The sequence below is a fragment of the Ahaetulla prasina genome, chromosome 4, assembly GCF_028640845.1.
Source record: "Ahaetulla prasina isolate Xishuangbanna chromosome 4, ASM2864084v1, whole genome shotgun sequence".
Taxonomy (NCBI): Eukaryota; Metazoa; Chordata; class Lepidosauria; order Squamata; family Colubridae; genus Ahaetulla; species Ahaetulla prasina.
This window is the reverse complement of record NC_080542.1, coordinates 32,178,317-32,205,759: the sequence shown is the minus strand read 5'-3', so window position 1 is coordinate 32,205,759 and position 27,443 is coordinate 32,178,317. Positions and strand designations below refer to the sequence as shown.

The 27,443-nt window shown below is 40.2% G+C and overlaps 1 protein-coding gene across 1 annotated transcript; it reads right to left on the bottom strand.

The window, feature by feature from the left end:
• Positions 1-1,361: 1,361 nt before the first annotated feature.
• On the bottom strand, positions 1,362-18,326 carry BCL2L12 (BCL2 like 12). Its single transcript, XM_058183054.1, has 7 exons — positions 18,270-18,326; positions 16,545-16,776; positions 15,271-15,638; positions 9,696-9,857; positions 8,917-9,023; positions 3,124-3,375; positions 1,362-2,207 (listed from the first exon to the last, which is right to left on the bottom strand). The coding sequence occupies exons 2-7, from the start codon at positions 16,697-16,699 to the stop codon at positions 2,160-2,162; spliced, it is 1,092 nt and encodes a 363-aa protein (XP_058039037.1). The 5' UTR covers positions 16,700-16,776; positions 18,270-18,326; the 3' UTR covers positions 1,362-2,159.
• Positions 18,327-27,443: the final 9,117 nt, after the last annotated feature.

The following is a 27,443-nucleotide window of genomic DNA, read 5'->3' as shown; positions in this document are numbered from 1 at the left end:
TGGATAATTTTTGAGTCTTTAAGTTTGGCATTTACGAAATTATAGAAGGCGCGGGTAGATTTTGAGTATAACAGCTCTTCCTCCTGTTTGCAATGATGATTGGTATATTCTGCCTTTATCTGGTGGCATAAGGCTTTATAACTATTTTTAAAGTTAGCTACATAGCCAGTTTTGTTTTCTTGCCAAAGAGATTTTTTTCTTGGATTGTAGCTTTCTTATTGTTATGGGTAATTTGTTTTTTTGGCTTTAGTTGTTTTTGGTACATATAGGTTAATGACTATTGACTTTGATCAAAAAATGCTCTTCTGCAGTATTACAACCTGTGAACAGAAGGTGCCAATCTAGAGATGCAAGGTTGGCGGCAGCTATGAGATCATAGTTGGCTTTTTTAAAGTTATAATTTGGAGTCCCATCATTATGACCCTCTTTGCAAGGACATAAATTGAGATAACAATCAATCATGCTGTGATCACTATTGAAAAAAGGTTCTTTAACTGAGGCCATAAATTGAGTTTAGACTATTACAGAAGATGAGATCTAAGCAGTTATTGAGCCTAGTATTGTTTGTTATCAACTATTCCAGCTTGTAACAATATTGTACAAGGTTGAGGTTGCATGTATAAATTCAGTTGTACACTATTCATTCATTTAAGTGCACTAAATATGGTGTACATTCGTTTAGGTGCACTAATATACACTAAAGCTACCCTTGGACTGTACAAAGTCAGCACCCACCCACCCTCCTAGAGAATGAAATATTTTGGGGAAAATTAAAAAAGGCAAGATAGAATATTTCCCCTAAAGGAGAAATGAAGAAAAAAATATTGAGGCAGAAACCAGCACCAGTCTCCAGGCCATCTTTAGAAATACAGATTTGGTAATCCATTCAGAAAGACTGGGCCAGACAGAAACTCCAGATAAGCAATTAGATCCACAAGATTAATTCAGACAAACACCTAGGATTTGCATTTCCCTTTCTGGCTATAGAGCCAGCCATGACCCCACAGGAATCTGACAACAGCCATTAGAATATTACAGGACATGTTCTTGCACAGGAACAGGAAGCTCAAATAAGATATAAAAACCCACCCACTCTCAACTCCATTTTGTCTGCTGTCCCAGAATTCCACACTGTGCTTATTGGTTCTGTTCACCAATAAACTGAATCTTTCTTTCCAATCAGCCTCCATTTTATTCCTGGCTTGGAACTGGATCTGAATAGTTCTTCCAACAGGACTTCCAAATTTCAGTTCCACATTAGCACAGCCAAAGGAGAGTTGGTTATGTTTCATCAAATCATTAGACTAGACTTGCCCAAAGAAAAGTGACAGATGCTAAGAAAAGTATTTGACACCAAAATATAAGGATCTTTAAATTTTTATTTAAAAAAATAAATCACAGTACTTCAGGAAAGCTATTGCCGTTAAACAAACATGCTCCCATATCCCTGAGTTTGTTATTAAACTTCTTTTCTCCCACTATTTATACAGAACTTAGTCCCACTGAAATTAATATGAGTCTCCTTCAAGTCAGTTTCGCATAGAAATTCTTTTTCTTGTTCTAAAATCCCAAAATTTCTCAGAGCACCTCAGAACAAAACATTCAAAACAAAGCAAAGGCACAAAATTTCCATCCATTCATCTCAAAATAGGGATAAAATAAAATAGGAGTATATCTATTTAATCTCAAGTATATAATCTGAGGAAAGAAAGTTCATCTTGGGTGGAAAAAAAATTAAGCCTTCCTCAGTAAGACTTACTTGGAAGAACAGAGGCTGTCACCAAGGGCATCACTTTTCTTGCCTCTGATGGCAGGCATCTCTGAAAGGTAGCCTTTCAGAAATATTTTAACAGCTGGAAGGTTTATGAGGGAGTAACTACTTCATACTTCTGCAGGAATACTTGAGAACAAAATATGGCATACTGTGGTCAAATTTTGCAATTCACTCCAAATACAGAGGATTAGAGTTGGTTTCTGCTAATTCTTAATATCTCAGAATTAGCTCCAGTAATGGCTACTAAAAAAAAAAAAGTCCCTTTGGATTTAGCTTAGGTGGAAAGACACAAAGATCTTTAGATGCTAGCAGCTCTACCCAGCACTTAGTCTTCTGCAAACAAGATTCATCATAAGAGCATAGCCACTGGTGCACAGAAGTTGGTTCAGTCAAGTTGCAAGTCAAATATCTCCTCCTGGGCTACAATGTTCTCCTATTAAGAAAAAGAAATAAAGAACCGCCATTTCCATTTCACTATTAAACTCTTTCTTTCTTTCTTTCTTTCTTTCTTTCTTTCTTTCTTTCTTTCTTTCTTTCTTTCTTTCTTTCTTTTTTGTTTACATTTATACCCCGCCCTTCTCCGAAGACTCAGGGCGGCTTACAGTGTATAAGGCAATAGTCTCATTCTATTTCTTTCTTTCCCTCTCTCTATTTCTTTCTTTTCTTCCTTCTCTTTCTCTCCCTTTCTCTTTCTCTCTTTCTTCCTCCTTCCCTCCCCACCTCCCTTTTCCATTGTGTCATGCTCCAACTTTGACAAAGGATAGAATTGTGACATATAGCGTGGGAAACCCTCTGGTTTTAGAAGACAAAAAAAACTATATGTATTTGCAGCAATATTATTATATCACTATTATTCCATTGGGATACCAAAAATATTAAAATGCAGTCCCTTGACCACAAGAAAATATCCCTGTAGTAATTTATAATAATGAACGTTTTTTCTTTTTTTGTAGGAAAAAATAAATTGTCAGCTGCCATCCTGCAACACAATTGTACTGGATAATGCAGGGATAGAGAACACAAGATCATGTACTATACATATAATACAGGTTAACTTCTAATATAGAATTAAGATGCTTATGGTATGAGCTCTTAGTTGCAGCTTTTAGACAATGTATTCAGCTAAATAAGGTGTCTTATTCCAATTTTGTAACCCTCAAAAGTAGACAATTTACAGAAGAGATGACTGTTTTTTCCCAAAGTATTTAATTAGAACCTCAAGTTTTCATAATTATACTTTGAACAAAATAATCAGGATTTCTTTTCTGTTTCATTTTGGGGAGGGGGCTCTTTATGCGATCTGTCCTAGCATAAATAAAAACCAAGGAAACACATGTTTCTCCACATACCCAGCCACCTTGCTGCTGCAGCCAAGGTATGAACATATCCATATACTGCAAACTGTAGCCCATGAGGGTATGTACTGCATGGCTGTTGATGCCAGCCACTTTCCGTGTTAGTTCCATGGTAAGGGCTAGCTTGGCTAGCTGAGGGCTAGAGACTCCAGGTGAGGTTCGTGATGTGAAGGCTTCAGCCAGGTGAGTAAAGCTACGGTAGGAGAGGCGGGAGATAGTGTTGCGTAGCAGTGGGTCAGCTTCAATCTGCCAATGAAAAAAAATGACATGAATGGCAAGAATTTATGTTAAAGGAAGCTTTTTAAGGGACAACTGCAATTAAACAAAGATGATTCACTGTGCCCCAGATAAGGCTGAGTTGGAAGGCTGAGAGGAACCTAATAGGAACATTCAAATATGTGAAATGTTGCTGCATCCAAGATTTCTTTTGCTGATAGGAATTGAATGAGTATTAATAGAATAGAATTCTTTATTGGGCAAGTGTGATTGGACACACAAAGAATTTGTCTTGGTGCATGCACTCTCCGAGTACATAAAAGAAAAGATACATTCGTCAATGGCAAAGGAACAGACAAAACAGTAGGATCATTTTCTTATTGGTAATAGAGACTTATGACATGGGGTCTCCTTTGGTAGAGATGATAAAAATAAAGGCTGGACAACGATCTGTTTGAGGTGCCTGAATGGGACTAGACAACTTCAGAACATTCTACTACTGTTTTTCTTTCATTTAGAAGCTATTCCTCAGAAAGTTTATGGAACTCAAGAACATACTCATTAAACAATATGTACTTAACAAAGAGTCAACAGGAGTGAAATGCTGGTTTTTTTATTGATTGATACACTTTTTCCTTTCTTGGAGAGTATGAAAATATGACTTCATAAATAAAAAAACCCTGAGCATATCAGTGGAAAGGAAAAGAAAGAATTTGGGTAGCATGCATATAATAAATCCTACTATTTTCAATTATATTCTGCTTTTATAATGTTTCAGAATTCAGGTGGTATATACACATTCTCAGAGTTACTTATCCCAAAATTAATCAGCCTATGTTTGGGGAATCTTTATTTATATGAAGATACACTTTTATTGTGTATGTAAGATGAAGAAAACATAAGATTCCATAATTACATAGTTGATCAATACCACAACAAATATAAACATTTGTTTTACGTATGTAATTCTGTTTCTGGTAACTTTTTATCTAAATGCTTTGAACACTGGAGTATTCCTAAGGGATTTGCAACTTTGGACTCTCAGTAGCTCGAGTAAAGGTCTATAAAACCAACTCTGAATCATGAATCAGCGGCCTTTATGGTCCTTTGTGGAAAATAATGCAAATATTAAAAATGATGAGAAAAAGCTATATAAAACGATGTCTCTTACAAAAATACAAACCCTATACAACACAGAACTTCAGTTCAAGTGCCCTATTTGCTAGTTTATTAAGAATTAGCTTGTGGATGTGATGAAATGATATATTGTTGCTTGAGTGTAAGGCTAGTAAACACTTACTGGTAATTGGGCATTTCTTTATTAGGCAACTAGAGCAGGGGGCTATATGAATTACAAGAGAGAAGCAGTGAGGGGTGGGCAATTATTATTATTATTATTATTATTATTATTATTATTATTATTATTATTATTATTATTATTATTATTATTATTATTATTATTATTACTACTAATTAGATTTCTATACCGCCCTTCTCCCGAAGGACTCAGGGCGGTGTACAGCCAAAGTAAAAGCAAACAATACAATATACAATTAAAACGAAATTAAAAAACTTATTACACAATTACACAATTGGCCGAAAACTTTAAAACATTTAAAATTCTAAAAAATTCATATAAAATTTAGGAATATGGAATATAAATTTAAAAATACAGCAAAATTTAAGCCAGCCCCACGCGAATGAATAAATACGTTTTCAATTCGCAGCGAAAGGTCCGAAGGTCAAGTATTTGGCGTAGACCAGGGGGAAGTTCGTTCCAGAGGGTAGGGCCCCCCACAGAGAAGGATCTTCCCCTGGGGGCCGCCAGCCGACATTGTTTGGTGGACGGCACCCTGAGAATTATCAGTGGGACGGAAGAAAACATTTAACAAAAGCAAAAAGTGGAAAAAGTTAAGGGAAAAGTTTACAGTATATGAAGAGTAGCACTGATAAATATTACGAAAAAGAGTCAATCTACAAGTAAGCATGATATTTTCTTTACATTGAAGCCATTTATAACCATGTTGCTTGTTTGTACACTATTTTATTAAATACTGTAAAATTTTAATTTGTTTATAAATACCAGACCCTCCAAGTGATTGAGAAACAGATTATATCAAACCCACCCCAACCCTAAGGCAACACATTACCTAAGTCGCACTGTATTCTGAAATTCTGAACTAAGAAATAAGCTATTTTATGGGAAGACTTTTATGATAGTTGTTGCTTTTTATCATAAATGCTATTTTTCTTTTTAAAGTTTTACATGTATGTTCTGTTAATTCCCTCATTCTTAATTGTTTCTACCGGTATACATTTTATAATTGACTTGAATTGATTGCATTTTTATTTTTTATTTTCCCATCTTGAGATGATTGTAGTCATGAAAAGCACTGAAAAATATATTAATTGAACAAATAAATTAATATGGCTACATTCAGCTAGTTAATGGAAGATTTACCATATTTTTCACACTATAAGACGCATCAGACCATAAGACACATAGTAGCTTTAGAACAGGAAAAACAAGAAAAAAAATCTGCCTCTACCTCCCAGCATCCATCTGGTATTCATCTGGCTAGCATACTTGCGTTAAACAGCAAACAGCAAACAACCTGGTCAGCTTCAGTATGTTATTGCAGCCCCAGCACGTGGCTCATCAGGGCTCCGCTCCGTTGCGCCCACCACCAGTCAACTGAGCTGAGCTGCCGCAGCTGGCGAGAAACACTGAAGCCTTCACTGCCGAGCAGCTGATTGGTGGTTGGATCGGCCTGCCAGAATATCGCCGATCAACTGTTCATTTGGCAGCAGTGAACGGTATAGAACAGCTGATTGCCAGTATTCTGGAAGGCCAATCCAACCACTGATCAGCTGCTTGGCATCGAAGGCTCCAGTGTTCCCTGGCAGCAGTGAATAGTGGTGACAGGTGGCAGTGAATGACACCATACCAACCCTTTTATTGCCGTACCACAATATTCGCTCTATAAGACGCACAGACATTTCCATCCACTTTTTGGGGGGCAAAAAGTGCATCTTATAGTGCGAAAAATACTGTATTTAAAAAACACAGCTTACCATTCAGAGTCAGTGGGGTAAATGATCTGTTTAGTGCAACTATAGTAAATTGTACTTTTTCAGAATAGATCATCCTAAATAACTATTAGGGTTTTGCAATTTTACAGATTTGATTTAAAAAATGCTTTGGAACATGTAGAAATGCATGAAGTCTGAGACTGAATAAAATCTCGGTATCTGTTTCTATGATTGCTCTAATGAGTTGCAGACAGAGGCTGCATTCTGATTTCTATTCACTCTGAAACATCTCTTCCAAATCAAATCTGAATAACTGCATAGCCCATGCCAAAAATATGACCAAAAGAATTTCCCCAAACTGCATTACTTCACATACCTAATTAAAAGTTAAGTTCAATAGATCACAAAACAGAGAAAAACAAATGGGTAGATTCAGCTGTGCAAGTTTATATACACTTGTTAACTTTACGTAACACACAAAACAAATGACTTGAGTATGGAACCTTACATCCTGAAAAGCTGTCTAGTTACTTTGAGGTAAAATGGGCGGGCTATAAATTTTATGAATAAATAATAAAAATAAATGCAGTCAAAACAGAAATATCAAAGACAATAGGGACAATTGGGGGAAATCCAAGATTTACAAAACATACCCAGAAAAAAGGGAGGAATATATTTGGCAAAGCAACCCAAGATAGTGTAAAATTACACACACACAGTGCCTGCCTCTGCACTTTGAATGTCAATACTTTATGCAGTAACTCTTTGTTGTATGTGTACCTTTTTATTGAAGACGGTAGCCTGCTCTTCCAGAAGGGCAACCAACTTCTGAAGGATTTGTTCTTTCTGTTTCTCATCCAATTGTTCTGGCACTTTTTCCAAGGCAACTGAGTAAAACATACTATTGTCATTCCAAAATATAAACAATATTTCCCTGAAAGAACAGTCATCAGTTTTAAGCCACATAGATGCCAAAATGACAGCATGTGTGTTGTAAAGTCATTGTATAAATATTATATTATTTGTCAGATGCATCTTAAGATCTGAAGGAAATATTCATAACACTTTGTGATCATATCAAGATGATATCATTTGATCCCTATCGTCCTGTGGCTACCTATTCTTCAAAGGAAGACTAGTTTCCCCCAAATAATTTAGATAAATAGAATTAAATTAAATTAATAGTTTAATTTAAAATGGAGGAATCTGTTCAGATTTGTAAGATTGCTGTAAAAGGAGATGAATTGTTTCATCTAAGCTTCATTTTTCAGGTGGAAATATTTTTTTAAATTCAGAGTCATCTTTCTTTCCATACGATTTGATATGTACTTCCTCCAAAACATACTTCTCTAATCTGGGGCTTTCCACATATATTGGCGAAAAGTTGGCTGGAATTTTGAGAAATTAAAGTCTCAACAAAACACAAAGATGACAGTGAGAACAGAAAACACTGTAGCCTTCACTGCCGAGCAGCTGATTGGTGGTTGGATCGGCCTGCCAGAATATCGCCGATCAACTGTTCATTTGGCAGCAGTGAACGGTATAGAACAGCTGATTGCCAGTATTCTGGAAGGCCAATCCAACCACTGATCAGCTGCTTGGCATCGAAGGCTCCAGTGTTCCCTGGCAGCAGTGAATAGTGGTGACAGGTGGCAGTGAATGACACCATACCAACCCTTTTATTGCCGTACCACAATATTCGCTCTATAAGACGCACAGACATTTCCATCCACTTTTTGGGGGGCAAAAAGTGCATCTTATAGTGCGAAAAATACTGTATTTAAAAAACACAGCTTACCATTCAGAGTCAGTGGGGTAAATGATCTGTTTAGTGCAACTATAGTAAATTGTACTTTTTTCAGAATAGATCATCCCTAAATAACTATTAGGGTTTTGCAATTTTACAGATTTGATTTAAAAAATGCTTTGGAACATGTAGAAATGCATGAAGTCTGAGACTGAATAAAATCTCGGTATCTGTTTCTATGATTGCTCTAATGAGTTGCAGACAGAGGCTGCATTCTGATTTCTATTCACTCTGAAACATCTCTTCCAAATCAAATCTGAATAACTGCATAGCCCATGCCAAAAATATGACCAAAAGAATTTCCCCAAACTGCATTACTTCACATACCTAATTAAAAGTTAAGTTCAATAGATCACAAAACAGAGAAAAACAAATGGGTAGATTCAGCTGTGCAAGTTTATATACACTTGTTAACTTTACGTAACACACAAAACAAATGACTTGAGTATGGAACCTTACATCCTGAAAAGCTGTCTAGTTACTTTGAGGTAAAATGGGCGGGCTATAAATTTTATGAATAAATAATAAAAATAAATGCAGTCAAAACAGAAATATCAAAGACAATAGGGACAATTGGGGGAAATCCAAGATTTACAAAACATACCCAGAAAAAAGGGAGGAATATATTTGGCAAAGCAACCCAAGATAGTGTAAAATTACACACACACAGTGCCTGCCTCTGCACTTTGAATGTCAATACTTTATGCAGTAACTCTTTGTTGTATGTGTACCTTTTTATTGAAGACGGTAGCCTGCTCTTCCAGAAGGGCAACCAACTTCTGAAGGATTTGTTCTTTCTGTTTCTCATCCAATTGTTCTGGCACTTTTTCCAAGGCAACTGAGTAAAACATACTATTGTCATTCCAAAATATAAACAATATTTCCCTGAAAGAACAGTCATCAGTTTTAAGCCACATAGATGCCAAAATGACAGCATGTGTGTTGTAAAGTCATTGTATAAATATTATATTATTTGTCAGATGCATCTTAAGATCTGAAGGAAATATTCATAACACTTTGTGATCATATCAAGATGATATCATTTGATCCCTATCGTCCTGTGGCTACCTATTCTTCAAAGGAAGACTAGTTTCCCCCAAATAATTTAGATAAATAGAATTAAATTAAATTAATAGTTTAATTTAAAATGGAGGAATCTGTTCAGATTTGTAAGATTGCTGTAAAAGGAGATGAATTGTTTCATCTAAGCTTCATTTTTCAGGTGGAAATATTTTTTTAAATTCAGAGTCATCTTTCTTTCCATACGATTTGATATGTACTTCCTCCAAAACATACTTCTCTAATCTGGGGCTTTCCACATATATTGGCGAAAAGTTGGCTGGAATTTTGAGAAATTAAAGTCTCAACAAAACACAAAGATGACAGTGAGAACAGAAAACACTGAGATACCTGATTTAAAGATCAAGAAGGGATTTCTGTGTTATCATTGTTATATACCCAGAGATTCTGGATGAGGCAGTTTAAACACACACGAAAATAAACGTAGTACCTGAATTGTCAGAGATTATGTCTGTGGAAATTGTAGCGTTTGGATCTTTGGGAGAAACTGAGCTTTTTGCAGCTATAGGGCTGATCCTTTGTTGGTGTTTCACATAGTAATCTAGTTTCTGAGCCACCAAAGTATAAAACTCAGCATCCTCAGCTTCACCATCTGGAAAAAAGAATGGAAAGTTATTAAAGCAAGGTGCACAAAAAAAGGTCAAATCCTATATCAAGGAGATTACAGAAACAAGTGAACAGTAAAAGGTGAATACAGTACTGTACTAACATGATTAAAGAGCATATTCCATCAAATCAAGTCCAATTCCTAGTAATACCTGAACAAATCTGTATAGTTTTGATAGAGTAATATGGAAGTGTTTTGCCATTGCTTTCTTCTAGAATCCTTTTTTACTTCCCATTTTATTTGAAATGTCCTGATAGGCTGCTATCAAGAACTAAGCAGGCCTGCTCCTACTGGGCCTTTTGAGATTAACCAAACCAGCTAAGTGTTGCCATCTACTGAGGCTATGGTAACTTGATTAACTGTCAGATAACTATGTAATACTTGGGAAATGATGTTCTTCTGTACTTTACCAAGAAGAAGACTAGAGATCCAGTATTGTAGCAGCATTTTAACCACAGATTAAAAATTGATAATACAGAAATAATTGCAATTAAAGTTATTCCAATTATTGTTAGAATTATGTAAAAGAAAAGAGTATTTTTTCTGAGGAACTCAAACAGAAGATTAAATTTAGAGGGGATAATTTGGAAAAAGTGATTTTCACTTCTGAATATCAAAGATTTTTAATTCAATTTAGAAAGCAAAAGATTTTGAGGAAAATAAAGAATTGGAAGAAAGGCAAATGCAAGTGACAATGAGAGATGTAACTGAACAAATGCCATAACATAATAAATAAAATATATTGAAGATGATACCTTGTTGGGCACTACAGAGGCGAAATGTTTCAAACAGTTTAAATTTACTTGTTATGATATCATAAGAATTAAATTCCTGATATACAGTAGCATGGAAAAGAAAACTCAGCCTATCTTTTTCATTATATAAACAGGTATTAGGTTACACTGTTTAGTTCATATTTACCTTAATCATAGAATCTGCCTGGGTGACTTTGGAACAATCATTCTCTCTCAACCCTTGAGCTTAAGACACATCCATTTATCTGCGCAGGACTGGACTAGAATTTTAAATTTTTAAATGTTTAAATTTTAAATTTGGTTTTAAATGGGTTTTATTATTTATATCTCTATTTTAAATATTCGGCCTATGTAATAAGTTTTTTAAATTAATGTTTTACCTTGTATATATTTATGTTTTTTATATGGCTGTAAACCGCCCTGAGTCCCTAGGGAGATAGGGCGGTATAAAAGTACGAATAATAAATAAAAAAATAATAAATAAATAAATAAATAATAAACCCAACCTATTTCAACCTATTGTTGTTGGGAAAAAATATAGGAGGAAGATGTGCTTATATATTGAGTTCTTGAATGGGCCTGATTTCTAAATCTAACCATTTTATAATGCCTTGGTAAGGCCACACTTGGAATACTGCATTCAGTTTTGGTCATCACGATGTAAAAAAGATATTGAGATTCTAGAAAGAGTGCAGAGAAGAGCAACAAAGTTGATTAGGGGAATAGAGACTAAAACATGAAGAACAGTTGCAGGAATGGATATGTCTAGTTTAATGAAAAGAAGGACTAGGAGAGACATGATAGCAGTGTTCCAGTATCTCAGGGGCTGCCACAGAGAAGAAGGAGTCAAGCTATTCGCCAAAGCACCTGAAGGCAAGACAAGAAGCAATGGGTGGAAACTAATCAAGGAGAGAAGCAACTTAGAACTAAGGAGAAATTTCCTGACAGTTAGAACAATCAATAAGTGGAACAACTTGCCTCCAGAAGTTGAGAATGCTCCAATACTGGAAATTTATAAGAAAATGTTGGATAGCCATTTGTCTGAAATGGTGTAGGATTTCCTGCCTGGGCAGGGGGTTGGACTAGAAGACCTCCTAGGTCCCTTCCAACTCTGTTATTACATTATGTTATGTTAAATAAATGTTTATTTCAATAAAGGATCACTCTGTCCTGAATGCAGAATATCATATTATAAAAATACATTTAAGGTGGGAAGTGACTTTAAGAATATGTTAATATTGGAGTGGGAATGTTATTTTTACATCATGGCTTATCAGTTTGAGGATCTAGTGGTTAAAAAAACTTTAAAGTTAAAGTTAAATTAATATTGTCAAGGGGAAATTCAATACTTAAGAAACAGTTAGAATTTTTGAATGACTTCAGATTTGTCCAATAAATTACTACTTGTATCGCCAAGTATGAGCTTCACCAGGAAAGCAGTAGGAAGTAGAGGTAGAAAGAGTATACTTGAAATTGAGGGTCAAGATGCCCTAAGTATAACTTTCTTAATCCAATAATTGATTTCTTCTAGAGAAATTTTTCTAGATAGATATTATCTATCTAATAATAACTGTCTAATTAAATATTATAGATAGATAATATTTTCTAGAGAAAAATATTGCATATTTTCTATTAATTTAGGGAGTAAATCCAACTTTTTTGTTCTTCGTCTACAGACAGTATATAAACATGTATATTTCATTTCATTTATTAGATTTTTATACCGCCCTTCTCCCGAAGGACTCAGGGCGGTTCACAGCCAAAATAAAACAATAAAAAGTGCACAATAAAACAATAATTAAAAAACTTATTAGATATAAGGCCAAATTAAAATCCATTTAAAACCATAAAACCCCATAAAATTTAAATCCAAATATTAAAAACTACTAAAAATTTCTATGCCAGTCCTGCGCAAATAAATAGGTGTGTCTTCAACTCGCGGCGGAAGGTCCGAAGGTCAGGCAGTTGACGGAGTCCTGAGGAAGTTCATTCCAGAGGGTGGGCGCCCCCACAGAGAAGGCCCTTCCCCTGGGGGCCGCCAGCCGACATTGCTTGGCGGACGGCACCCTGAAGAGTCCCTCTCTGTGAGAACGCATGGGTCGGTGGGAGGCAATCGGTAGCAGTAGGCGGTCCCGTAAGTAACCCGGCCCTAAGCCATGGAGCACTTTAAAGGTAGTAACCAACACCTTGAAGTGCACCCGAAAGACCACAGGTACCAGTGCAGCCTGCGCAGGAGTGGTGTTACATGGGAGCCACAAACGGCTCCTTCTATCACCCGCACAGCTGCGTTCTGAACCAACTGGAGCCTCCGGGTGCTCTTCAAGGGGAGCCCCATGTAGAGAGCATTGCAGTAATCCAAGCGAGAGGTAACAAGAGCATGAGTGACCGTGCATAGGGCATAAATATATATACTATAAATAAATATCCATACTTAGCACCTATCCAATCTTGCTTTATTACAAGAATTGGGCGTTTTGAAGATTTTTAGACTGCTAGAGGTTGTACTGTTTACTTACAGGTAATCCTCGACTTACAACCACAACCGAATTCACAATTTCCTTTACTAAGTGAGATAGTTAAGTGAGTGATGACTCATTTTACAATCTTAAGCAAACCACTAAAGTTATTAAGTGAATCGTGCTCGTTAAGCGACTCTGGCTTCCCCCATTGACTCTGCTTGTCAGAAACTCTTTAAGAAGGTTTAGCTCAGGCTGGTAAAGCCTGTTATTAAGAACACAGAGCCTGCAATTACTGCAGGTTCGAGCCCGGCCCAAGGTTGACTCAGCCTTCCATCCTTTATAAGGTAGGTAAAATGAGGACCCAGATTGTTGGGGGGGGCAATAAGTTGACTTTGTAAAAATATACAAATAGAATGAGACTATTGCCTTATACACTGTAAGCCGCCCTGAGTCTTCGGAGAAGGGCGGGGTATAAATGTAAACAAAAAAAAAAAATGACAATCCTAGGAACCTGGGATGCTGCAACCGTTGTAAATACATGCTGATTGTCAAGCACTCAGAGTTTCAGCATATATCTGTGGAGATGTCATAGGTGTGAAAACTGGTCATAAATCCCTTTTTTTAATGCCGCAGTAACTCTAATTTGTCATTAAACACATGGTTGTAAGTCAAAGACTATAGTATTTCTTAATTTTTTCTAGCTTGGTCATGGTCATGGTCAATTGGGCATGGGGAGAACACTTCAAATGTTAGGGTTGGTGGAGGAATTACTATTCTTAAGCCAATCCAAAGGCTTAAAACTGCTTTTTTTTCAGTATCATTCTGTGAAAAAATGTAGACTATCATTTTCCTAAATTCTGTTACCTATTGTTTAATTTTAATTAGCCTCAACAATATGAGGCCTATAATCTGTGTAGCTAAAGGGAAGCCATGAAAAATGTCCTGTGAAAAAAAGGCAGGACAGCATTAAAAAAAAAGTTTAAAGGTTTAAGAGGTTTTTTAAAGATTAAGAAACATAGTTATAGCCTAGCAATGGAATTCCTAAAAATAGCAATAGAAATTACTTTCAAATTTATTTGCTAAGTGACTTTTAGAAGTCACCATTTGGAGAAGTCAATGATTTCAGGCCTTATAAATAGGTAACTTTTTGTTCCTTTGGGTGCCAAGAATAAGATGATCTTTGAGTATATGCAGAGAACTATGGAATGATCTGAACTAGCTTTCAAATAGGATAAGCACATATCAGTCTAATGTGGTATAATGACCACAGCAATCACCTTGGAGACACTTTGTTTAAAATCTTTGTTCAAAATGAACATTGGAAAGATAAAACGTATCTTTATCTTATTCTTCCTCCAAAAAGCCAAGATATACTATGTTTCCCTGAAAACATGACCTACCCCAAAAGTAAGTCCTAGCTTGATTTTTACACGTGCGCCCAATACAAGCTCTACCCCCAAATTAAGCCCTAATTAAGACCCCACCCACCCAAGGTGCAGAGGGTGGGGCAAAGCGCATGGGTACAAATCAAACAAGGTTGGGGATTGGGGGGTGGAGCTGCCCTACTTACTAGGCCTCACACACACGGACACCTGTCTCACCTTACAGGCCCATTTCTTTTGTGGCTGCTTGTCGTCACTTGCAGGTGTCACCCTGGCCTCAGTTTCGCCATCAGAGGTTTTACGGAAACTCTGCAACCAAGAAACGAGGTCCAGATTGACTCACATGTTGCCCCTGGCCTCAGTTTTGATATCAGAGCCTTCTGGAAAGCCCTTTGCAGCCAATAAGATCGATCCAGAGGCCTCTGAAGGCAAAACGGAAGCCAAAGGGTGCTGCATGCATCAATCCAGAGCCTGTTTCTCAGCTGCAGAGGGCTCTCCAGAAGGCTCTGATGGCAAAATGGAGGCTGGGGCAACACGCGTGAGCAGCGGCAAGTGGCCCCAGAAGAAGTGGGCCGGCAATGGGCTCCTGCTGGATAGGGCTGACTGTGCCGTTGCCACGAAGTGAGTCAGTGATTAGACCCCCCGAAAAGAAGTGCTAGTCCTTTTTTCAGGGGATAAAAGAAAATAAGACTGGGTCTTATTTTCAGGGAAACACAATATTCCCATCCATCCTTCCAAGCAAGGCTTGAATATCACAATAAATAAACAAGGAGAAAACAAAATAAGGAGTAAAGGTTCATACTGCCTGTTATCTGGGCATCTTCTGGTTCAGCTGCCTGCTTTTTGCAATAGCAGGTGGCAAGAGGCAAAGTATCAGGCCGCCTGGGGAGAGCATTGGAGTCAGTTATCTCTGCTGAAGCAGTCTTCTTCTTCAGGAGGCCCTTGAAGGAGAAGTGGCGCTTGCGGTGGGTCCCTTCAGGTCCTGGCTTAGATTTCTTTAAAGGGTCTCCAGTGGAGGGCAGATTGTCTGAGAATCCTCGAGCACTGGACCGCTTCTGCAACAGGTGCTTAATGCTGGTGCGGAAACCATGTTTTTTCCCTTCCACACAGTTATTTGCTTCATGGACAGGGCTGCAGGCAGGACATTCTGGAAAACGTTCCACAGGGGACCTGTGGACAGAAGAAAGCACACTGAAAATGGGAACCATGGTCTGTTGTTCTACTCCTCAACCTCCTTGGTTCATTTTTTATTTGCACATATTTATTCACTTATTCTATAAGAGGTATCTCAGAGCAGCAAAGCTTCATGAAATTGAAAGTAATAAAATTGTTTGTGAGGAGCAACAAAACAACACATATAGTAAAGGGTTGGGGAAATTATTTTAAAAAATGAAACTAGGAAGGGTAAATATTTGAGGTAGGAAAAAAATTTTAGCCATATACTATTAAAAAGATGGATACGGTAATAATGTTTTGGAGAAAATGAGTCTCAAATGGCTGTTTTGTCTGTGAGGGCAGAGATAGTAACAGTAACAGAGTTGGAAGGGACCTTGGAGGTCATCTAGTCCAATCCCCTGCTCACACACGAGACGTATACTAGGGATTCAAACCGCTGAACTGCCAACCTTTCTGATCGACAAGCTCAGTGTCTTAGCCACTGAGCCACCTAGTCAGGATATAGAGCTACCTAATCAGATACTGGAAAAAGTGTTTTTTAAAAAATCCTGACTATCACAGCACTTCTGGTCAAATTATTTAAGCTTCTTGTCTCTCAGTTTCCAAACTTCTACTTAAAATTAAAAGCCTTTCTATTAGGCCAGAAGATTAATCCCGTAGAATCCAAGACTGGAATTCAAGTTTCAACACTATAGAAATCCTTGCCATCTGCAGATTATTAGATTTCTGCTCAAATCCCACTATTTCAGTTTCTCAACCTTGGCAGCTTGATATTTTTGTAGACTTTCTCAGAATTCTGGGAGTTGAAGTCCACACATCAAGTTGCCAAGTTTGAAAAACACGGCTGTTTATTTCCTTTCTTTGCAGATAAGTTGAATCTTCAACTATAAAAGCCATTACCTGGACATGTAACTTTGGGGGTCATGGTAGCCACGACCCACATGACCTGGGGCCCCATCCTCTCCTCTGTTTAATGCTCCTTGCAAGAACGCTTCCAACACCAGCCGTGTCTCCTCAACCACCTTCCTCCTAGGGGGCACTGGACTTCCAGCCATGAGCTTGGAACTATGCAAGGCTGGGCTGGTACTTCAAAGCAGGGAAGAGTCCTTTCTTTTTCCAACTACCATCACCTCTGAAAGGGAAAGGGAAACAAACCCACAGAAAATACTGCATTAGTTTTTATTCTGCCGGCTGCCTTTTTTCATCATCTCTTGCACCTGCTTTCTCACTGTTTCCCTGGACAGTGCTTAACACACCATGGTCACATTCTCTTTCTCTCCTGAATTTGCAAGAACCTTAATCAGCTGCCTGCCCAAAGTCGAGCATATGCATATCTATTCATCCATCCTGTGGGATCCAGAATCAAATCATACTAGGATCATTGCTGTGCCAAGCAAACACAAACATACAGACTTAGACAACACTTGCATCACTTTCAACAGAACAGTAGAAAAAGCACTTCTTTTTGCTCCACTTCTTTTTGCTCCACATGATATTCTTCTTTTAGGTTTTTTTTATTTCTTCTTTTATTTTTTTTATTTATTTCCTGTATTTTCTCCAAGGTAGGAAACATAATTTTGAGCTATATAATTTTGTTTATCTTCACTGCTTTCATGAGAAGTAAAGTGCATTAACAGTTAATATCAAACTCAGTTTTGTGATCAAATGGAGATTTGGACCTAGGCCTCTCCAGTCCAACCATTTAACCCAGTGTTTCTCAACCATGGCAATTTTAAGATTTCCCCATGATGGCTGGGGAATTCTGGGAGTTGAAATCCATATACATCTCTGTATCTTAAAATTGCCAAGGTTGAGAAACACTGCTCTAGCCAATACATCTCTTCTTCTTCCTCTTTCATCCGTTTCTCCTTTACACCCACACTCTGGGTGCCCACACTCTGGAATGAGCTTCCCCCGGGTTTACGTCAAATACCTGACCTTCGGACATTTCGTCGCGAACTAAAAACACATCTCTTTATCTGCGCGGGGCTGGCTTAAATTAGTTTTAATGGGAAATTTTATTAATTTTTAAATGGGGTTTTTTAGTATGGAAATTTTTAATCTCAGGCTAATTTAAATAAGTTTTTTAAATGGTATTTTAATTTGTATATTGTATTGTTTTATTTTGCCTGTACACCGCCCTGAGTCCTTCGGGAGAAGGGCGGTATAAAAATCAAATAAATAAATAAATAAATAAACAATTCAACCCTGCCATGATAATTCCTACTCTCCCAAAACCGCAGCAATACATCACACTTACAATACCCGGAACTGGTGTTTTCTTATCAGATCTTTCGATTGACTTTCAGATCCTCAACTCAGTTTCAGTCTAAAACTGAAATTCAACTTTAAACCCAAACTCTAGAAAGAAACAAACTGAAATGAGTTCGGCGGTATTTCTGGGAAGAGTAGACAGGGTGAAACCTGCATTTCTAGCTTCTTTTCCCGCGGCTCATTCATTGCCTTCTCGGCCCGAATCTCTTCTCCCACCTTTTGCCCCTCCCCACCCTATTTTCGGATAAAGAACTCCGTATCAGGATGGACTGTGATTCCTAAGTCATCACTTTTCCCCAGGAGAATAGATTTAATCCACAACCACTAGCGCAGAAAAAAAATTCTACCTACTCAGCCCGAAACGTCCCCCAGCTCCTTCAGAAAAGTTCCTCTTAAACTTGCCCTACCGGTCTGCGCATGCGCCCATCGTTCTCAGCTGCTAAATTGCAGTTTCTTCAAACTGTCATTCCTCGGTCTTCCGTGAAAAGAAGCTAGACTGAGATCCTGGTGTCTGCAACCTTCGTACACGGCTGCAGCGAAGGATGCATGCAAACCATCTGCTCGGTATCCCCGGGATTAATCCCCCCCCCACCGTCACCCACTGATTGCCCCTTAGGAATTGAATCGCTATTGTAATGGTCAAAGCTGGAATCAGATTGTTTAGAATGAAGCAATCAGGGATATATATATATATATTTTTAAATCACCATCAGGAAGATAAATAAACCGTATTGAAAATGTCAGTCAGAAGGGACTTGCTGATTAAATGCAAAGGCTGATATGGCATAAGAGAAAATACATCTTCTGTTAATTGAATTTGGAAGTATGTAAAATGTGTAATTGAAGGTATTTTACACATCTTAAAATAGTATATTAATTTTTTAACATTTTTTCCATAAGGAGGAAAGGGAATCTTTGGGTGTGCCCTAAACATTTGTTGTTGTTGTTATGAGATACATTTGAGATAGGATATTCTATCTGATCAACAGAAAAGGGCCATCCAGGGAACTTCATGCCCAGCTAAGATTTATTTTGAATCTAGCTCTGTTTTTTAAGCAACCACTGTAATGACTCTATTGCAGTGTTTTTGAATCTTGGCAAACTGAAGATGTGTGGATTTCAATTTTGGGAGTTGAAGTATACACATCTTCAAGCTGCCCTAGCTGAGAAACACTGCATCATGGAAGACACAAAATCTTACAGCTCCCTCACTCATCAGCCAGTTTCAAAAGATGGGAAGAATAAATTCTTCGTAGAATACCAATTTTTCCTGTATAGAATACCAATTTTTTAAAAGATGGATTATGCTTTTCTGAACGATGTTAGGATTGAGCAGCTCAACCCTATAAGAACCACACTTTGGATTCCACTTCCACAGTATGCCACCAAGCCCAAGTTCATGCTTGCTAGTGCAGGGTTAATCAGAGGATAACTTTTGATCCTGAAGAACTATTTTATGTAATTATTTATTTCACAGATTTATATGGCTGCCTATCTAAAATATATGACCCTGAACGGCTAAGATTAAAAATGATGAAATGATAAGATAACATATACAAAAAACATAAAATGCATAGCTGAGAAAATTATAAAAGCAATAATTATCATTTAGTTTAAACAGGAAATAGCTTCATTGCACATAAATGGCTGCAGGATTGCAAGCACTAAGCCAGGGCTTCAGGACTTTGCAGATCTTAGGTTTGTATTTATCCAATGTCCTTTGATATTTTTTAAAGTTGTAGCCATTACCATATTCCATTTTATGTTTATCTAGCTATAACCTGAGATGAGATGCCAAATAAGGTTTCAGTGTTGTAAATAATGTATCTTTTTATTTTCAATAAAAATAACTTCATATTCAAGATGACTAAGAAAGTGATGGATATTATCTGAACAGTGTGATACCACAGCAACTTTGACCAAGATGATATAAGATGTAACACGATATTTAGAGAAAACAACGTACAAGTGGAAGGGAATATTGGTAATTGCATGCAACTTCAACTTTGTCTAGGATATAGAGGTAAAGACTATTAATTGGGTATATAGAAATACAGATCTTGGAAGAAATCAGCAAGGGAATTAACCTGCTGACATTATATTCTTGGATTACCAGAATGTTTTTGACAAAATATCTCGCCAATGACAGTACGATTAGCTGTCACTCAATAAAATGTGAACAGACCAAATTTTGATTAACAGGGGGACATATATTTTTGTAGAGGCTAATGATGCAAGCTGAATCCTACAATGGGTATTGTGTCCAGTTATTATTATTATTAATAATAATTATTATTATTATTTATTAGATTTTTATACCGCCCTTTTCCCGAAGGACTCAGGGTGGTTTACAGCCAATATAAAAACAATAACAATGTACAACTAAAACAAAAATTTAAAAACTTATTATATAATTGGCAGAGATTTAAAACGTTTCGACCTAAAATCCTTAAAATTCATATTAAAATATAAATTAATTCAACCCCAATTAAAATTAAAATTTAAAATTTAAGCCAGTCCCGCGCGAATAAATAAATACGTCTTCAGCTCGTGGCGAAAGGTCCGAAGGTCAGGCAATTGGCGCAAGCTAGGGGGAAGTTCGTTCCAGAGGGTAGGAGCCCCCACAGAGAAGGACCTTCCCCTGGGGGCCGCCAGCCGACATTGCTTGGCGGACAGCACCCTGAGAAGTTCCTCTCTGTGTGAGCGTACGGGTCGGTGGGAGGCGTGAGGTAACAGTAGGCGGTCCCATAAGTACCCAGGCCCTAAGCCATGGAGCGCTTTAAAGGTAGTAACCAAAACCTTAAAGTGCACCCGAAAGACTACAGGCAGCCAGTGCAGCCTGCGCAGGAGTGGTGTTACATGGGAGCCGCGTGCGGCTCCCTCTATCACCCGCGCAGCTGCATTCTGAACTAACTGAAGCCTCCGAGTACACTTCAAGGGGAGCCCCATGAAGAGAGCATTACAATAATCCAAGCGAGAGGTAACAAGAGCATGAGTGACTGTGCATAAGGCATCCCGGTCAAGGAAGGGGTGCAACTGGCGAACCAGGCGAACCTGGTAAAAAGCTCTCCTGGAGACGGCCGTCAAATGATCTTCAAACGACAGCCGTCCATCCAGGAGAACACCCAGGTTGCGCACCCTTTCCATTGGGGCCAGTGACTCGCCCCCAACAGTAGCTGTGGCTGCAGCTGACTGTACCGGGGTGCCGGCATCCACAGCTACTCCGTCTTGGAGGGATTGAGCTTGAGCCTGTTTCTCCCCGTCCAGACCCGTACGGCTTCCAGGCACTGGGACAGCACTTCGACAGCTTCGTTGGGGTGGCCCGGGGTGGAGAAGTACAGCTGCGTGTCGTCAGCGTACAGTTGGTATCTCACCCCAAAGCCACTGATGATCTCGCCCAGCGGCTTCATATAGATGTTGAACAGGAGAGGCGAGAGAATCGACCCCTGTGGCACAGGTCATGTCGAAGGTAGCGGAGTTCTAAATTTTCTAAACCCAGGATTTCAAGTCTGGTGGCATAAGGTATTTTGTTGTAATCAGAGGAGTGGAGAACTCTTCTTGTAAAATATTTCTGGACTCGCTCAATTGTATTAATGTCCAAAATAAGGTATGGGATCCAGACAGGTGAGCTGTATTGAAGAACTGATCTAGCAAATGTTTTATATGCTCTGGTTAATAGTGTAGTGTTTCTGGAGAAGAAGCTGCAAAAGATTAAGTTTACAACTCTTAAAGCCTTTTTTGCGATGTTGTTGCAGTGAGCTTTGGCACTTAGATCATTTGATATGAAAACTCCAAGGTCTTTAATGGGGTGGAGGTCATCTACAAGGTAATCGAGCTTGTATTTAGTGTTCAGATTCTTTTTTCCAATTTATTTTATTTATTTATTTATTTTTATTTTATTTATTAAATTTTTATACCGCCCTTCTCCCGAAGGACTCAGGGCGGTGTACAGCCAACGATAAAACAAGATATATACAATTAAAACAACATATAAAACATAGCAAATTATAAAGGCTGATAAATTAAAATTTAGATTTTAAAATTTTAAAATATTAATAAACCCCAAATTTAAAATTCTACACTATTATGCCAGTCCCGCTTGAATAAATAGGTGTGTTTTAAGCTCACGACGGAAGGTCCGAAGATCAGGCACTTGACGTAGGCCAGGGGGAAGTTCATTCCAGAGCGTCGCTGCCCCCACAGAGAAGGCCCTACTCCTGGGGGCCGCCAGCCGACACTTTGGCGGACGGCACCCTGAGGAGACCCTCTCTGTGAGAGCGTACGGGTCGGTGGGAGGCAAAAGGTAACAGCAGACGGTCCCGTAAGTACCCGGGTCCTAAGCCATGGAGCGCTTTAAAGGTGGTAACCAAAATCTTGAAGCGCACCTGAAAAACCACAGGAAGCCAGTGCAGACTACGGAGTAGTGATGTCACGTGGGAGCCACGAGCGGCTCCCGTTACTACTTGTGCAGCCGCATTCTGGACTAACTGTAGCCTCCGGGTGCACCTCAAGGGCAGCCCCATGTAGAGAGCGTTGCAGTAATCCAACCTAGACGTAACCAGAGCGTGAGTGACCGTGCATAAGGCATCCCGGTCAAGGAAGGGACGCAGCTGGCGGATCAAGCGAACTTGGTAAAAGGCCCTCCTGGAGACGGCCGCCAAATGTTCATCAAAGGACAGCCGTCCATCCAGGAGGACGCCCAAGTTGCGAACCACCTCCTTTGGGGCCACTAACTCGCCCACAACAGTCAGCTGCGGATGCAGCTGACTGTACCGGGGTGCCGGCATCCACAGCCACTCCGTCTTGGAGGGATTGAGCTTGAGTCTGTTTCTCCCCATTCAGACCCGTACAGCCTCCAAACACCGGGACAGCACTTCGACCGCTTCGTTGGGGTGGTCCGGGGTGGAAAAGTACAGCTGAGTGTCATCAGCGTACAGATGATAACTCACCCCGAAACCACTGATGACCTCGCCCAGCGGCTTCATATAGATGTTGAACAGGGTAGGCGAGAGAATCGACCCCTGTGGCACCCCACAAGTGAGGCGCCTCGAGGACGACCTCTGCCCCCCTGTCAACACCGTCTGTGACCGGTCAGAGAGATAGGAGGAGAACCACCGATAAATGGTGCCCCCCACTCCCAATCCCTCCAACCGGCGCAGCAGGATACCATGGTCGATGGTATCAAAAGCCGCTGAGAGGTCTAATAGGACAAAGGCAGAGGAACAGCCCCTGTCCCTGGCCTTCCAGAGGTCATCCACCAATGCGACCAAAGCCATCTCCATGCTATAACCGGGTCGGAAGCCGGACTGGAACGGGTTTAGATAGACAGCTTCCTCCAGGTGCCGGGGGAGCTGCCATGCAACCACACTGTCTACAACCTTCGCCACAAAGCGAAGGTTGGAGACTGGACGATAGTTTCCCAAAATAGCTGGGTCCAGGGAAGGCTTCTTGAGGAGAGGTCTCACCACCGCCTCTTTCAAGGCGGCGGGGAAAACCCCCTCCACCAAAGAAGCATTTATAATTCCCTGGAGCCAGCCTCGTGTCACTTCCTGAGCAGCCAGCACTAACCAGGAAGGACACGGGTCCAGTAAACATGTAGTTGCATGTAACCTCCCCAGCAACCTGTCCACGTTCTCGAGAGCCACAGAATCAAACTCATCCCAAATAACCTCAACAAGACGTGACTCTGTCATCTCGGTCGGATCATCACAATCTTGGTCCAAACTATCCCGAAGTTGAACGATTTTATCGTATAGATAACCGTTAAACTCCTCAGCTCGTCCCTGTAAGGGGTCATCCCGTCCCCCTTGATGAAGAAGGGAGCGGGTCACCCGAAACAAGGCGGCTGGGCAGTTATCTGCTGATGCAATGAGGGTGGAAACGTAGGAACGTTTCGCCTCCCTCATTGCCACTAGGTAGGTCTTAGTAAAAGACCTCACTAGTGTCCGATCAGCCTCGGAACGGCTAGACCTCCAAATACTCTCTAGGCGTCTTCTCCGGCGTTTCATCTCTCTCAGCTCCTCGGAAAACCAGGGAGACAATTGAGATCTACGCTGGGTCAGAGGCCGCAAAGGCACGACACGGTCCAAAGCCCCAGCCGCGGCCCGTTCCCAGGCCGCAACCAGTTCTTCAGTCGTGCCGTGGGTAAGATCCTCAGGAAACGGCCCAAGCTCCGTCAGGAACCTCTCCGGGTCCATCAGGCGCCTGGGACGGAACCAACGCATTGGTTCCGTCTCCCTGCGGTGGTGAGCGGCGGTCTGAAAGTCTAGGCGAAGAAGAAAATGATCTGACCATGACACCGGTATCTTCACTATATCTCCTAAAACCAGATCATTAACCCACTGACCAGAGATAAAAATCAGGTCTAGCGCGCCTCCCCCAATGTGTGTAGGGCCATCAGTTACTTGAATCAGGTCCAAGGCCATCATGGAGGCCTGGAACTCCTGAACCACCGTTGATGACAAGCCGGCCGATGGCAAGTTGAAATCCCCCAAGACCAAAAGTCTGGGAATCTCAACCGCCACGCCAGCAAGCACCTCTAGTAGCTCAGGTAGGGCTGTAGTCACGCAGCAAGGAGCCAGATACGTGATCAACAACCCCATCTGATTACGGTGGCCCCACTTCACAAGGAGGGATTCACAACCAGCTATCTGAGGAACAGTGGACTCCCTCGGCTTCAAACTTTCGTTAATCACAACCGCCTCCCCCCCACCCCTACCTTGGGCCCTCGGCTGATGGAATGCCCGGAAACCCGGAAGGCACAGTTCAACCAGGGGTACACCCCCTTCTGTGCCCAACCAGGTCTCCGTAATGCCCATAAAGTCCGCGGACTCCCTCTGAATAAGGTCACAAATCAGGGGAGCCTTGTTGACCACGGACCGGGCATTGCAAAGCATCAGCCGAAGACCCAAACTCTGAGGGTCTTGACCATCTGGGGAACAAGTAAGGACTGGGGGGCCGGAGCACGTGATCGCCCTTAAACATCGAACACGTGCTCCCGAAGAACGATACAGCCCCCTTCCTCCGCCATATCTGCCTCTCCCACTTACCGTACAGATGGAAAGACATTCTCTGCTCTGCACAATCCCCTCCCCCCTTGTCTTCGGACCAACTAAAGTACTGTCGTGAGCGCGCGCTGGTACTGGACATACCCTCCCCCCCTCCCAACCCTTAAAATCCCCACTAAAACTCCCCTTAAAAAATCTATTAAAACAACTAATTAAAAAACCCCTAAGCCTCCTATTTTTCGCATGCCACCTCTCGGGGCTCCAAAGCCTGTCCTCAAGGTGGACCCTCGATAATCTGGAGGGCCAAACCCGTGAGAGAGGGGCATCTCGCAGGGCAAGTAGGTCAGCCGCAGTAAACGTTCGCATCACAGAGAAAGTCCGGCAAGAGGCCCATCCTGGGCTGGTCAAGATGGTAGCAGATGATAAAGCAGATGATAAAGTGACCACGACCAGTCCTGGTCCAGTTTCCTGATGGGAAACAGTTAGTGGTAATCCTTATGCGGTAGATGACCAAACCGCTAACTCAGTCAATTCACCACCCCATACAAACAACCAGGGGTGGACTATGGAAGAAGGGGGGAGGAACGATGATAAAGATGTTAAATAATGGAAGGGGTATCCGCTGGGTCCGTGGGCCTTCCTCAAGGCACCACCAGGTATCCACGCCACCCGCTAGGACAAGGCTACACCCATGTTGGGCCTATCGGGCCATCCGCCGCCTCAAAGCACTGTGTAAGAAGGGTAGCTGTATTGTTGGTAGTGTTAAATAGTTTAACATCATTAGCGAAGAGAACACAATTACTTATAATATGGTCACAGAGATCATTAATGTATAATATGAAGAGTGTTGGTCCAAGAACGCTGCTTTGGGGAACGCCGCTATTGACAGGAACAGGATCTGATAGGATACTGCCTATTTTGACCACTTGTTATCTGTTTGACAGGAACGCTGTTATCCAATTGTGGAGTGGTCCAGAAATGCCATAGGATTTTAGTTTTAGGAGAAGTTTGTCATGTACCACTGAGTCAAAAACTTTACAGAAGTCTATGTAAATTGCATCTATTGCTTTGCCCTGATCAAGATTTGTAGTCCAAATGTTTTTGCAGTGCAGAAGTTGTAAATTACAGGATAAATTTTTTCTGAAACCAAATTGTTTATTAGAGAGTAGGTTGTTTGTTTCTAGGTGGAGGATGATGGATTGGTTGATGATTGATTCCATTACCTTGCAGGTGACGCAGCATAAAGAGATTGGTCTGTAATTTTCAACTAGGCTGGGGTCTCCTTTTTTGAAGACAGGGATGACTGTGGCTAGTGACCAAAGTTTGGGAAGGGAGCTGGTCGTGAAAGCTTTTTCAAAGATTATGCTTAGGGATTCTGCTATATTAGTGGAAAGCTTTTTTAAGAAGTATGCACATAGGCCATTAGGCCCAATAGATAATGATGGTTTCAGTTTGCGAAGGGCCTTTTCAACATTATCTTCTGTGAAATCTATTTGTGTTAGGTCATTGTACTGATTGTTGGTACTACTGGGGAATGAGCTGAAAGATTTGAGAATCTCCATAACATCAACAAAAATCTTGTCCTGTTTAAGTCTATTGATTTGTTTGTTGCATTTTAAACTTCAGGTAGTCCTTGACTTACGACTACAACTGAGCCCAAAATTTCTGTTGTTAAGTGAATTTTGCTCCATTTTATGACTTTTCTTGCCATATTTGTTAAGCCAGTCACTGCGGTTGATATGTTATTGGTCCAGTTGTTAAGTGAATGTGGCTTCTCCATTGACTTTACCTGTCAGGTTGCAAAAAAGTGATCATGTGACCCTAGGACATAGCAAGTCATAAATATGAACCAATTGCCAAACTTCTGAATTTTGATCACATGATCATGGGGATGCTGCAAAGGTTGTAACTATGAAAAATGGTCCCAAGTCACATTTTTCAGTGCAGTTGTAATTTTGAACAGTCACTATACAAACTGTTGTAAGTCAAGGACTACTTGTACTAATTAGCAAATGTTGCATAAATTCTTTTGAGTGGTGTTATAATATGCATTAGTCTCAACAATTATAAAATGCATATTTAATAAAACACCCATAATAACAAAGTTTCTGCCCATCTAGGACAAATCTTATCTATTGAAGGTATTCTTTTAAACTGTGAATTTCACTCTCATGTCAGCGTTCCAGAAAACCCCCTCTTCAAGTAAAGACTCCAAAGCGAGCATCTTTCAAAGTTCTTTTACTAGGATAGGTAAACTGGCACAACTGGATAAACTCTGAATCTGGGAATCCGGGTTTATCCTTAGTAAGACAAACTCCAAAATCACCCCCCCCGGCCCCTCTGCCGATCACATGTGCCAATCCATCACTCCAACCACTCCTTCTCCAGATGCAGTCACGGCCTGACTTTGACTGGCAGGAAGAATGTTATTATGTCTAATGGCCCCTTTCTACTAACCTCCCCCCTCCTACTTTCCCACACAGGAGAAAGTGGCAGACAAGGAAGCTTCTTTCCTTTA

Bases quoted from the DNA above. Each gene is read 5' to 3' on its own strand.
- BCL2L12 (XM_058183054.1), bottom strand. From the start codon at position 16,699: ATGGCTGGAAGTCCAGTGCCCCCTAGGAGGAAGGTGGTTGAGGAGACA. The intron at 15,639-16,544 runs GTAATGGCTTTT...TTCTGTCCACAG, and splicing joins CCCCAAAGTTACATGTCCAG to GTCCCCTGTGGAACGTTTTC. The intron at 9,024-9,695 runs GTACTACGTTTA...TGTTTTACTCAG, and splicing joins CATAATCTCTGACAATTCAG to TTGCCTTGGAAAAAGTGCCA.